This window comes from Microcebus murinus, chromosome 8 (assembly GCF_040939455.1).
Source record: "Microcebus murinus isolate Inina chromosome 8, M.murinus_Inina_mat1.0, whole genome shotgun sequence".
NCBI classification, from domain to species: domain Eukaryota; kingdom Metazoa; phylum Chordata; class Mammalia; order Primates; family Cheirogaleidae; genus Microcebus; species Microcebus murinus.
Window position 1 is genome coordinate 71,770,623 of NC_134111.1, and position 14,571 is coordinate 71,785,193.

At 37.8% G+C, this 14,571-nt stretch overlaps 1 protein-coding gene across 2 annotated transcripts in view; it reads left to right on the plus strand.

Annotated features, from left to right (window-relative positions):
• Nucleotides 1-14,571, plus strand: part of PLCL1 (phospholipase C like 1 (inactive)) — a 391,376-nt gene that overhangs the window by 338,900 nt on the left and 37,905 nt on the right. For both annotated transcript variants that reach the window (XM_076005775.1, XM_012776999.2), the window contains 2 exons: nucleotides 706-909; nucleotides 12,455-12,530. In XM_076005775.1, coding sequence (XP_075861890.1) covers nucleotides 706-909; nucleotides 12,455-12,530 — 280 coding nt within the window. The remainder of the gene's footprint in view (nucleotides 1-705; nucleotides 910-12,454; nucleotides 12,531-14,571) is intronic.

A 14,571-nucleotide genomic window follows, 5' to 3' on the forward strand; every position in this document is an offset into this window, starting at 1 on the left:
GTTTTGGGTTAAGGATTATTTGGAGTCTAATTAGTAGAAAAATGAAGACCATCATTGTCATTGAATCTATGAAACACATACTAGGTGAGGCATAGTTCACTGTTAATAAAATGTAAAATTGTCATAATTCTAATTTCAAATGAATTTGTTAAAAAGATCGTAGCATGGACAAAAGTAGCGCTACATGAAATGCATTTTCAGTATGTTTGTCTGTCAGGTGCCTTTCTGATGGGATGACAAAAGCATCCCATTGATGATATCACATGGAGAGTGGTGCGATATTGCAGACTGCTCCTCTACAGAGAAAAGTCCAATGGAGGTGCATTTCAATAAACAGCCACTGGCATTATGTTTTTCTGATCATCATGACACAAAATCAAATAAGATATTCATGGCCAGTACTCACTTATGTGAATCTTCCAGTGCTCTGCTTTGAAAAGCACTGTATAGCCTTGTGCCACGTGCTACTTTGGTTTTGTGGCATACTTTTGGTGGCTGCTAAAAATTGAGAAAGATGAAGTGTAACAGTGAAGTAGCTCTCTGTGTACATCACAACATTTGTGGTTGGTTATAATCCATTTTCCTCCAATGATAGATGTCTCTAAAGGTAAGCTTTTAATGAACATACTTTTGTGTAAACCTGGGAGTGCTGGGGCTGATGTGTCATGTGGTCGGAAGTGTGATTCCATGTTTTCTTCCTCGCAGAATGCGATAGTGTCTGTTAAGGAGCTGTGTGGACTCCCTCCAATTGCCAGTCTGAAGCAGTGCCTATTGACCCTGTCCTCTCGGCTCATCACCAGTGACAATGCTCCCTCAGTCTCTCTCGTGATGAAAGACAGCTTTCCTTACCTGGAGCCTCTGGGTGCAGTTCCAGATGTGCAGAAAAAGATGTTGGCTGCTTATGATCTGGTAGGAAGTTGTGACTCCACAGCTCTTATCTGTTTGTGTGGAAAATCACTAGTGGCAGGGACCCTTTTGTGGAACTCCAAAGAATAACACAGAGAGGCTGCTTTTGAAACATGGATTGGAGGTAGCAGGCAGAGCCAGCCCACTGAGCTTCCACTGAGTTCCAGTGGAGACCTCTGAAAATGCCTTGCACAAATGGAAAATCTCTTCTTTAGCAAAAAATGAATTATTGAACAAACTCTCAAACATATATATACATTCATCATCTAAATGACTTTAGATTGCAGTACAACCATTTAATTGTATACCTATAGGAAGTACACTTATGTCTCAGTGCTTCCTTATGATGATTGAGACAAAAGATCTCTGTGGAATCTAGATTTCTAAGCTAATACTATAATCTAATTTTTCTGAATATGTAATGGAATTTATGTAGTAATTAGATTTAAGAATAACTATATTTTTGCATTTCCTGATTCTATAAGCAAAATTAAGGAGCAGATGACAAACTGGGAATATTTGTAGCATATAAGTCAGATAAAATATAAATATCCTTAAAATAGAAAAAGCACTTAAAAGAATGATGGGAAAAATTGTATATCAATCAAGATTAAGTTCAGCTGCATATACCAAAAAATGTAACCCAATCATGGCTTAAAAATAAAAAGTTTTATTCTTTCACCTAAAAATTTGGAGATCAGCCATTGAGGGTGACACTTGTACAAAGTTCTTAAGAACCCAGGCTCCCTCTATTTTTCTCTTCCACCATCCCTAGGGCGTAGCCCAAATACTCATGGTCTAAAATGGCTGCTGAAGCTCCAACCATAACATCTGCATTTCAACCATCCTGAATGATGAAGAGAAGAAAGAGGGTATATCTTCTTCCCTGAAGGACATTTCTCTGAAATAACATAGATCAATTTTGCTTATATTTCATCAGCTTGGAGTTAGACACATAACCATACTTAGTTACACAGGAGAATGGAAGATGTCATTTCAAGGGGCTATATGCTAAAAGTTGGCTCTTCTGTTATTAAGAAATAGAGGGAGAATGGATGTTAGGAGAAAACTGCTACAGAGGTGAATGGGCAATTCATGTGTTGCCCCTTATAAAACAATGGAAATTGTAAAAATATATTTAACCTTAAAATAAGTTCTTAATTTGAAATTAAAGAATGTAATCAGATACTCCCTTCATCAAATTGGCATGTTTTTCTTTTTAAAAATAGTAGCTTTGATCAAGATTTTAAGAAAATGGACACTCTCATACATCAACCTGTAGTGGGAAAATAAATTAATATATTTTTTGGAGAAAAATTTGGCAAGATAATTTAAGATGTTATTCATTTGATCTATATATTTCATTTTGGGGGTTTATTCTAAGCTAAATAGAGGTGTGTGTAAACATTATGTTTAATGATGTCAACATAGAGGGATTAGTTAAGTAAAATATAGTCCATATTATAGATTCCTTTGAAGATATTAAAATCATGTGTTAGAAGAATATTTAATGATATGGAGAACTCCTCACAATCTGTTTTATAAAATATTTGGTTACAAAAAATATACACAATAGTATTTAAATTGTATTTGTATGTATGTGCACCTAAAATGCTAGCAGGTTATTACAGTGATTATTTTTATGTGAGAGTGAATTTTATTTTCTTCTTTATATTTTTCTATTTTATTCTGTATTTGCCAAACTCTTTATAATGAACTCCACTAATTTTATAATTGAGTAAAAATAAATGTTAAGGAAAAAAGAATAATATTTTCTCATTAAAAAACAATGAGAGGAAAGATATTTGGGTAAACATCCTGCAGCTGAAAAAGAAGCAGCCCCACAGAGCACATTCTGCTTATGAATGACTGTACCTGTTATAAAGTATACTTCATGGTTGCTAGGGGAAAAGTTCACCTATTACCTGTATCTCATTTTTCATGAAATCAATTTTTTCATCATAACAGTGGGATTGAAAGCTATTCGGTGAATAGGTATAATTGTCATTTAAGAGGTGAGATTAGGATACTAGTTGCCATAGAGACAGACAGTAGAAATCACTTATTCCTCCACTTCCCTTTTAAGCTAAAAAAGAAAAATCATTCATGGAGAGGGCAATCTCTGGAGCTGGGCTTGTGATAAACAGAAAGGTACCTGCTCTGTGGATGGACACTTTCCATTTCACATCCCCAAGTGTCAGATAGTGTTTTGTTATTTCAGTTTTATCTGCTGAACCCAAATCTGAAATACTAGCCTTTTCTCATCTGTATTTTTAAAATGCAAATTGTGATCGTAGGCAAAGCATGGTTTTCCAAAGGTTAAAATAGGCTACAGCGGAAAGCAGAGATACTTATGACAAAGTCTTCATTTACTGTTTCCTATGGAAATGATTTTTCATTTTGGTAAGGCACTGAGTGTAGATCTCCCTACACAAAATAGTAAACTCGGTAGAACACAGAAGTGATTGAAACACTATTGAAGTCTCTGTTGAGTATTTTTTTGGGGGGTGAGGTGGGTAGGGACAGACACATATAATGATGATGTTGGCCTCAAAATTAAAGACACCATTTTTACTTTCTAGGATTTACATTGCATTGGTTGGCATCTTTAATGCTCTTTAGTGTTAGTATTTTTTAGGAGGTTTGAGATAAGATACTCTGTAGATCCAGGGTGATCATTGAAAAGCATAGATCAGATCATGTCACTTTCCTGCTTAAAATCCTCCAGTGGCTTCTAGTTACAATAAAACGAAATCTCCTTACTGTGGCTTTACATGACTGCCCTGCCTGCCTACTTCACCTGTGTCTGCAGCCCTACCTACCTCTCCAGCCTCCCCTGCCTCTCCAATCCCACCTGCCTCTCCCAGCCTCACCCCTGCACCCTCTCTTTTGTTTCCTCTCCTCTAGCCACATCGGCTTACTCTCTTTTTTCAATCAGACCAAGCTTATTCCCATCTCCAGGCCATTGCATTTGCTCTTCCCTCTGCCTGGAGTGTTCTTTTGCATGGATAGTTGCTTCTTTTCTCTTATTTTTTTAAGTTTTATTTTTAATAGATACATAATAATTATATTTACGTATGTGTGTTTATGAGGTACAGTGTGATTTTCCATACATGTATACATTATATAATGATCAAATTAGGGTAATAGCATATCCATCACCTCAAATATTTATCACTTCTTTGTGGCAAGAACATTAGGAATCCTCTCTTCTAGCTATTTGGAAATATACAATGTATTATTGTTAACTATAGTCAGCCGACTGTGCAAGGGAACACTAGAATTTATTCCTCCTTACCTCTAAATTCTTAGCTCAAGTGTCATTTCCTCAGAGAAGCCTTCCCTAACCGCTGTCTCCATCTGTCCCTCTATCACATGGCCATGTCTTATTTCTATTATTTTACTTAGCCATATTGAAAAATATTTTGCCTGTCCTTGTGTTTAGTTTCTGCCATTCTCTTTTATGCTCCCCCCTCCACATGCCTCATGTATATTCCATGAGGGCAGAGGCCCTATCTGTCTGCTTACTACTGTTATCTCTAGCACCTAAAACAGTGCTGGGCATAGTGTGTTATCCATTAATGTCAAGTGAATAAAAAAATAAATAGTAGCATTGTTGGTGAAAGTGTAGTTTCCATCCTGTACTTGAATGTGTTTTATGAAAAATCATTAAATCTCCTTAGTTTCACTTCTCTGACACTACTCTCACTGAATTGCTCCTTGTCTTATACATTAACTTAAAAACTCACAGAGTAAGGCAAAACTATGGAGACAGTAAAAAGATTAGTAGTTGCCAAGGGCTCAGAGGGGAAGGATGGAGGGATGAATAGGTGGAGCTCAGAGGATTTCTAAGGCAGTGAAAGTATTCTACATGATACTGCGATGGTGGAAACATGTCATTAGACACTTGTCAAAACCCATAAAATGTACAACATAAAGAATGAACCCTAATGTAAACTATGATCATTAATAATAATGTATCAATATTGGCTTAGCAATTGTAGTAGATATATCATACTAACACGAAATGTAAACAGCAGTGGGAACTGAGGATGGGGATGAGGTGAGGGGGTTATGGGAATTTCCACTCAATTTTTATGTAAGCTTAGAACTTCTCATAAAAGTAAAGTCTAAATAACCCCCCTATGGACTATTGATAAGAACTTATTTGGATGAATAAGGCAGAAAAACAAATCCAGGGTTTATTGCCTGGTTGGGGTAGGTATTCAAAAATGAACAGCTTAAGTTCAACTTAGATTCAAGTTGCTTAAATGTTTGGATGTTTCAAAAATAGTAATGAACTGTATAAATGCTGTCCAAGAGGAAAATTGTAACCACAAAAATACGGAATAGGTTAAGAATAAAAAGCAACCTGAAATTTTTCCTGAACAGATACAAATGCTTGGCTTATTACAGTATCAAAAGAAACAAATCAGGCAACCCAGTAGACCTACATTTATTAAAAGCCAACTTGGGTGCATTAAATTATGCTATTTATCTAGGGGAAATAAAATGAAAATATTCTAGAAAACACTGACCCTGAGTTCATCTGTACAGATATTTTTCTAAACTTAGCTTTCTCTAATGACCCGAAATGGCCACTATTCATTACCAAACACTCGCTCATTTAATATTCAGAACTATTTCCCCCTGAGGGTTTTAAAAATTCAGTCTGAAAAGCCATTTTAATATTAGTTTTGTAATTATAATTCTATTATAGCAACTGTGTTGATATCAAGAAATCAAAAACCAAATCTGTTTGTAGTAGAATGGGCCTATTTATGTGGCATAGTTTCAGAAGACCAGGGAGCTCACACTCCCCCTGCATCTTAACACATCTTATTTAAAACATATGTTTTCTGTCAGCTTCCTGGTACTTGAAATTTCAAAATTACAACTAATTCCTTAGGGTTAAGACTTTTTATCTCTTAAAATGGAAAACCGTCTCTGCGAGTAATAACACATTGGGTTATCAGTCATTCATTCATGCTGTTGAATGAATTTAACAGGTCCTGTTCTATGAGCAGGTTTTTACCTGGGAAAAGATCTTAGTGACAGAGGGTTCCCCAAGTCTAGGTGAGGGGAGGATGCAGTTGTCCAAAGAATAGCAATTTTGCCTCTGAGCAGCCCTGTCTACTGTCACCATCCCTATACTCTGAATAGGGATTAGCTGTGTCAATGCCTATCTGATATTTTGGGCAAGTGAAGCAGAGATGACTTTCCTGATATTGAACACGGTCACGGCTGGAGGTGGGACGGGTACAGCTTCTATAAAAGCACTAGAGGGAACTAGGAACATTGTCAATCAATAACTCTGGCAAGTAGAAAAGGCCCTAAAAGTTGAAAGTGGAATTGATGCCTCCCTCCCAGGCTAAAGCCACAAAGAGAAGAGCTGCCGGCATTAGACTGCTCGCCAGGGTGCCATATCGGTGGCTCTGTCATCAGGACAGCTTTTCAGAAACTGAACCTGGAACTTAATTCGAAGTCAGAAGACAATTTCTAGGTGATTTGTCCCTTTATAGCACTGTGAATTGTTTTTTTTTTTGCTCAGTTCTCTGAACGAGCAAGCATCACTTCCCCACTCTGGATTTTCCCTTTTTCTAGGAAATTATCCCACTGAAGTAGGTAATAGACTCACTGTCTAATTACATTTTGCAAATAAAATCAATGTGATGTATTTTTTTCCCATTTCAGATTAACATTAATTTGGGGCTGTTAAAAATGAAAATTGGTTACTGAAAGAGTTGCCTAGTATTAGAGCCAGAAAATGGAAATGTTAATTTGATAAACACCTACTGAGCTCCCTTTATGCACAAGCCACTGTGTTAAATGCTGTAAAAGGTCTGGCAAACCCTGTGATCTGGTAACACACCCGCGGTAAGGTCCTGCTCAGCCCTAGGAGTCCACAATCAGTGATGTGAGTATGTCACTCATCGTGTAACAGGGAGTTGTAATAGTGGGTTATTACATTGGAAAACACTCTATGTTTTCAGTAGGACACTATCAGAATCAGTTTCTTGGAACAGGTTTGACTTTTTTCATTCTACAACAGTGTTTTTATGCATGTAAAATTAGCATGATTTTTGAAACCCATGTTTAGCCCCAGCCCTTCTTCTAAGTCACATTTCTATATTTGATTCTGTGTGACACAGAGATGCAAAAACAGGGACAGGGACAGCACAGACAGCCATGATGTGAAGCACCACAGCACTGCAACTCAACAGAAACTGGAAAATGCGGTGGCAGCACATATATTTGCCATTGTAAAATAATAGTTTTCTTTTGACATATTATTTTGTGTATGTCTTTAGGCTTTTAATTACTCACTGGACTTCCACCTAAAACTGGAAGGGACAGTGATATGCACTGTCCAGAGAGGAGACAGATGCTTTTTTATGTCCTCAGTTGCAGTCTAAGGACCTTGAGTCCTAGGATGGACTTTTCACAGTGACTTGTAACACACATCTCCTACCCAGTACTCAGCAGAATTTTACTTCCCCTGGTACTCAGCAGAATTTTATTTGCAAGTAATTTTGGAAGAAAAATATTATCTGAACTTTATATAATTTTTTTCTTTGGATAGTTGAGTTTTTACTCCTTTTAAAGTCCTTCCTTAGATAGTTCAGTTTTAATCCTTTAAAAAAACATTTTAAGTATTTTAAATTAATGTGAAAGCTTTTGGGTAGTTAGTGTTTTAAATATATCATTCAGAGATGGAATAATTACAGGAGATTGCAACCATAAAAATAAATATGTAAATAGATAGATAAACCTAAAGCATTCCCCAAAGGTGACTTCTGTTCAGAATTATCTAACATTAACATAAAAGTTAAGACTTTACTATGGTAAGGGAAACAAATTTTCTGTAGATAAAAAAAGAAATCAAACAATCAGGAGAACACAAGTCAAGGGTTATTTAATCTTTTACTAAGTCAGTCAGGGTGTGATTTAGAGAGTGGTTGTATGCTAACATGAGCAGGCATCTAACAAAAAAGAGTTAATTGCTGTCTAATCATGCTTGCAATGGAACCAGTACACTGGCAGATATCACAGTTAAGCCAAATATAATGGGTGGAATTAAATACATTCTCTTATGTAAGTGTTATCAGTACTTATTCAGCCTCAGGATGGGAAAAAGTAGGTATGTCTATAGTTCCTCAATTTAGTTTTGCTTACTAAAATCAATTTAAATTGAATTTAGATAAGTCAAAGATATTCTCCATCACTGTCCCTCACTGTGAAGTTTGTGTAGAGCTTTATATGAGTTGGCATCTCAAAGAGTTATGTTGGCTTGTATAGTAATGGAACCCCAAAAAAGAACTACCTACTGGCATGTAGCCAACCAGAGCTGGTTATTTAAAAACAAGATGTTACATACTTGGTGCTTGGAAACTTCCTTCAAATATTTCATTGGTATACTTGTGGGTATATCAATGTCTTTGGATACATTTTCTGTGTAAGGGGGGAATTGTCAGCATCTTGAGGGGTGACAAAATTTCCACTTGGTGTCTTAAGGACACCCTGTTACTAAGAGGAACCATGATCAGAGGCACATCAATAGGCAAGTATCTCAGGCTGGCTCCTTTGTGGAATTTTGTACATGCATCTTCAAAGTTGATCTTGCATTCCTGAATCCTCAAGTTTTTGTAACACTTTTTGTTAAAGACAGTAAGGTAGTCAAATTGGCCTGAAAATTCTGGAGAAAGTTTACAAACGCTAGTCACCTGGCAATTTTATGAAGGAGCTAAATTGTTATGATAGCTGCATAAAAACAAATATTTTCAATGATTACTCAAGGTATAGCTGACAACTGTTTGGGAGGCAGAACAACTGGAGAAAAGAAAAGGTAAAATGATCCCTTTGTGCGGAAAGCAGCTAACCGAAGTAGATCCTGTCACTAGCATGAACATGGAGACAAATGTCCTCCAGCCTGCTCTGTGCGAGCTTTCTTGTCCTGCACCATTATTCGTCAGGCCTGGAAATGTGATGCAGCACCAGTTCCAGGACAAAGGACACTCCATTGCTTACATCAAAGGCAGTGGACTTCCACTGAGCCTGCAAATATTCTGACTTAAATTTGTCTCTGCTTCACCAAGGGTTAACCATGTTGACAGGATTGATGGCTTAAAAACAAAAGATACCAATCTATTAATGATGCTCTCATCTGTTTCATTTAAAATATTTAAGGAATTTGAGAATTAAAGGAGATTATCTTCATTCTAGTCAGGAAATATATATGTAAAAGCAATCTGATTTATAAATGTACCAGGTTTAATAAAATTCTGCTCTTATTTTAAACAATCTGAAAAGATGAGCCACTGCGGAATCAAAGACCCAAACCTTGTGTTTTGTTGATCAGGAAAGAGATGGATGAATTATTGCAGTGTTCTTAAGGGGAAAGAACAAAAATAGGTCTACAGTTGATAGGCCTTTCATTGGCTCACATATTCTCAAGCAATTCCTAATGCCTTCCTGAAAAAGCAGTGGACCCATGTAAGCACATTTCTTTCTAGGTTTTCTAGGAAGGCCACTTATAATAGTGGCTATGTGTTGCAAATTAAACTTGGAAGGAAAAAAACAGTCATGGCAAAAATTTATTTTTGTGATTATTTACTTGATGAGTTTATTAAATGTTTATCACCAACTTGCCCTTGCAATGGGAATTCTATACTTAAATATAATATCAGTAACACAGAACAACTTATAAACTTAGGTCTGCTCCTCAACAATGCCTCCGTTTAATCTAAATTATTTTACTAACTATATGGCTTCAGGCAAGTCAACTTTTGCTCAGTTTTCTTAATCTATAAAATGGGGTTGTCTGTGATAAACTGTGACTTCTAAATAGGAAGTTCTGTGGTTCTAGGAATTTAGACATAATTTAGGAGGTAATTGGAATCTATGGAAGGTTTTTGAGTCCTAACATGATGAAAGTCTGTCTTTTCAGTACTATTAAATTGACTCTTACATTGTTACATTGACTCTGCAATGATTCCGAGCAATTAAACAAACTCCTTATTGGGAAGAGCTGGAAGAACCGTTTTTGTTCCACACAGGTTAGACAATTTAATCCACCTCTGAGTAAAAGCATTACTGTCCCCTTCAGTAAAGTTTTCTTTTTAAATAAATAGTTTTAATCTTAACTCACAACTTTGTACATCCTTGCTTAGGACACATCTAATGCATAAAGTAATGCCAGCCTTTATCTGGGTAAGTCCTCTATTCTTTTAGATACAAAGCCCTGGCAAGGAAATAAGATCCATTAGGAGATATTCATGTGACAGAACCAAAGAAAAGCTCTTTGTATTACTACAACAGGCAAAGGCAACTAGGAGCTCAGGCTGAGACATCAGATATGTAAATGAGGCCACTGCCAGATTCTATCGATTGAGTCACCCCAGCCTGTGCTGGCTGAGTGTACTGACGACCCAGCTGGGGATTATCTGAGGACATCTTCTCAGCTCCTCTCCATGGCTTTGCACTTCATATATCTTTTCCCTCGGTATCAGGAGAGACCTAGGAAGGAGATGAAACTCAAATTGACCATTTTTTCTCCCTAACAACTTAGATGAATTACTTAGTTGAGAATTTGGAATTGTTGACTTTAATTGTCGTTTGGAATTATTTGTACATATTAGCCATCTATTTGTTTTCTCTATAACTACTGATAATTGAAAGTTGCCTACAGAAAATAGAATAAAAGTGTTCTTCTAAATACAATGGAAGTGGAAGCTGTTTTCCTAGAGAAGATCAAATGGTCTTCTGGGAAAATTTCACATGAGCAATGATTTTAGTTTCTGAGAATATTAATGATGAGATATTTTAGGTACAATTTGGAACTTTTATTACTAAAGGATTTCAGGTTATCCACTGAGGAATCTCACAGAGATGTTCCTTTGTTTTGAAGTAAAGCACACTAGATTATCTCTTTATGAAGTAATCTATTAGTCAACGGGGAATACAGAAACTTCTTATGCTATGGGGTGATCAAATATTTATTTGGGGGCTTTTGAGGAGAGTATGAGTTATAGGGTTTGCAGTATGTTTTGACCCTGAATTTAATTTTCCTCAAATAAGTGTGTAATAAAATTTTAGTGCTTTATTTTCTGATGTTTGAGTATTATATTTTTACAGGAGTAATCCTGTTAAAAGCTTTGTACTTATTTTTCAGTATTTAATTTAAAAGGGAATTCAGAGCATGTAAAATTGTAGAAAAATGGAGAAGCCTTGAAAAAAAATAGAGTGGAGAAACTTACAAATAGATTAGAATTCAGAAAAACAATTGCAAGTTTGAGAAGTGATCAGTAATAACCAAAATATTTTATTGTGTATACATGTGTGGGAGAAGAAATAAGGCTCACAGAAGTAAAATAGGGAAAAGGTGAGTATATACAAATGGATGGATGAATCTGTGGTACAAAGGTGAACAAGACTGAGTCCCTGCTCTACTGGAATTACAATTTACTGGTGAAGTGAGAAGGTGGAAGATAATATAGGTAAATAACAAACTAGAATTTAAGATAGAAAATAAGAAACGCAATGAACAGAATAAAAGGTTAGAATGTTCTGGGAATTGGGGAAGTGAAAGGGAGAGAGAAGGGGAAATCAGGAAAGCAATAGAGGAGGGGGCATTGAAGTGAACTTTGAGGCCGGGTAGGATTTTGAATGGGGGAGATAGCTTAAGAAGGCTTCCCTAATGGAAAGAAATGTGTGGAAAGAGGAACATGTAGGGTGCGTTTAGGCACATATACTTCATCCAGGTCAACGGGGACCCAGGAGGACTGGAACACCGTGGAGGCAATGGCTGTTGAGGCAGATGGGCTGGAGCATGGGGAGACGTGAACTCTAGGGTAGAGCAATAACCCGCTTCAGTAAGCAAGGGGGAAAATGGCAAAGGTAGGCATTAACTCGTGCCGTGACTTTGGAAGATGATTCTGGAAGTAGTATTTAGGCAGGAGTGAGATGGGAAGGACCAAACCTGCCAGTGGCTGAGTGGAACTTCCAGTATCCCTCTGAGCACCGCAGAGGGAGTTTTGCCAGAATTCGGAGAAGATAGAAGCTACTTAATTTTTTGGTGGGGGAAGGGTGAGATAGAGGCAAGGAGGATGAAATAGAGCAGAAAATATTTTTAAAGGTGACATTTGACAGCCCCTGGAGGGATAAAGAACCTTCTTCTGCTTCTCACTGCTATTGTATTGCCTTGATGGTGCATTCATCTTTGGGGCAAGTGGGTAGAATCAGAGGTGTTTATGAACATGACCTGGGACTTAAAGAATTGCATTTATTCAGCAGCTATTTATTTGGCACCCACTGTATGCCAAGCATGTTACACAACTGGAGCAATCATGAAGAAGGTGACGTAGGCCTCAGTGTTGGAATGGAGGGGGGTTGGAACAGAGATTGTCCTTTCCTCTCCCTCGTCTTTTGGTTGAGACATGGCTCCCTGTTACTGGAAGTGTCTTGTGGGTCTGTCTGTATGTCATCTTCCCCATGAGCCAGTTTAAGGATTTCTCACAACCACCTTTTTTTGATGTTTATTTTGTGACAGATGATTCAAGAGAGCCGGTTTCTCATAGAAATGGCAGACACAGTCCAGGAAAAAATTGCACAGTGTCAGAAAGCAGGTAATTGTTTTCTGTTTTTTTGTGGGCTTTTTTTTTCTATTTGGTTTAGAAACCATAATAATTGTTGGCAGATTTTTTAAAAAGCTCTCTGTTCTTTCTCTTAAAATTAAAATATTTTATAGCATTGTTTAACTACGCTTTTAAGTTATACTTAAGTCTTTGTTTAGTCCGGAAGAAATCTAACTGATAATAGGTGGATTTTATGTGTGTATATGGGGTTGGGAGTGGTGTCTGAAGATGTCTAGAGGGCTGAGGGTTTCTGAATCTACTTTTGTGGTTTGGGACACTATCAAAACCTTTTACTGCTGGTAGGGAAGCTATGGTTCCACATGGCCCCTTAAAACCCACTTCATTTTTACAACGTGAACCATAATCCTACTAATCTTCTAGGCTTTTGCCTCATGTACTAGTCCTCATCTTAGGTTTTAGATATGTTCTTTCTTTAAGGGTGGGATGAGTCACGTATCTGTGAGTATACTGTTTATGTATGTTCACCTTCATCCACTCCTGTGCTTTTGCTCTTGGATGCACATGCTCCCCTGTCCACACACATGATGATGGTTATGACCAGGAAGATGACAACAATGACACTTCCTTGATACATATGCATATGATATACTAAGCACCTCCACTGTCCTACTTAGTCCCCACAATGACTCTGCAAAGTAATCATCATTATATCCAATTTGTGGATGAGGCACCTGAGGTTCTGAGAGACTGAGTGAATTCCCCGAGGTCCCATATCAACCTGTGGTAGAGCTGACCTTTGAACCCAGACAAGTCTAAATTGGCTCTCTTCACTGACTGCCCAACAGGCTTCGATGTTTCAGCCGAAAGGAAGCAGAGAAATAATAGTACCCAGTACTTAATGATGCCGGGCACTGCTCTGAGAGCTCTGTGTGTATTAACTCATTTAATCTTCACTTAACTCCCATGAGGAAACCCTCTTGTTACCACCATTTCACTAGCGAGGAAACTGAAGCCTGGAGAGTTTCAGGGACTTGCTCGGGCTCATGTGGCCAGTGAGTGGTGGAGCCAGGATGCAAGCCTGGGCTCCCCAGTGGTGCTCGTCACCAAGCTCGTCACCATTATTTTTGTGAAGTTAGCACCAGGAAAGTTAATGTGGTTTTAAGCTGCCTTAATAACGGTCCAATAACCAGAACCAGGAGAAGGGTGGTAAATTCCCACCTTTCGTGGGCTGCTTCAAGCGCACTTTGAGTACGGTGTTCACACCTGCATGCAGGTTCCCACACTGCTCAGCTCCAGGAAGCTGGGCAATGCAGTGGCCCTGCCTGGATGCTATCCTTAAAGAAGAGTCATTAGTAGCCGAAACCCATTAGAATGTTAAATCTGGAGAACAGAAGACTCGAGGAGGTTTTACCCAATATCTTTCTCTAAATGTCTAAAACCCTACACCGTGGAAAGGATATTAGACCTTGTTGGTCTGTGTCCAGCTAGTACCAAGGGCTAGAAGTTCCAGGGAAGGAGATTTAGGCTCAATATCAGTCAGAGCTTTCCAAAGATGGAATGAGTATTCATAAGAGAATGTGATTTTCATCCCTGAGGTGCTAAGACAAAGGCTGAAGAAACAGATGATGGGGATGGCTTTTATAGTATTCAAGCTTGGGTGAATAGTTGGGCTAAGGCTTTAAGGCCATTCCCAAATCTGAAGCACTTGGGTATTTCCAAGAATGCTATTTTGTTAAAAGTCTTTTTTGTTTTTAAGTCAGCATGACTAATTACGGATTGTGACTACGTGGGTCCCAGGGCCGACTGTTAAGCCACAGGGATGGTTCACAAAGAAGAGTAAGACATGTGCACCCCTCACATGCGGTTGCCGTTCACCCATGACACCATTTCATGCACAAATCAGGAAAAGGACAAACAAGTGGATATAACCTTTTGGGAGAATTTACTTCCTTTATTCTCGTGTTTTTATCTACAGCTCCTGGCTGTTTAAAATGTAATTTAGCCTAATGCATTGATTATTGTTAGTTTGCCCCTAAAGACAGCTGTTTGATGGGATGAGCAGAATGACAAC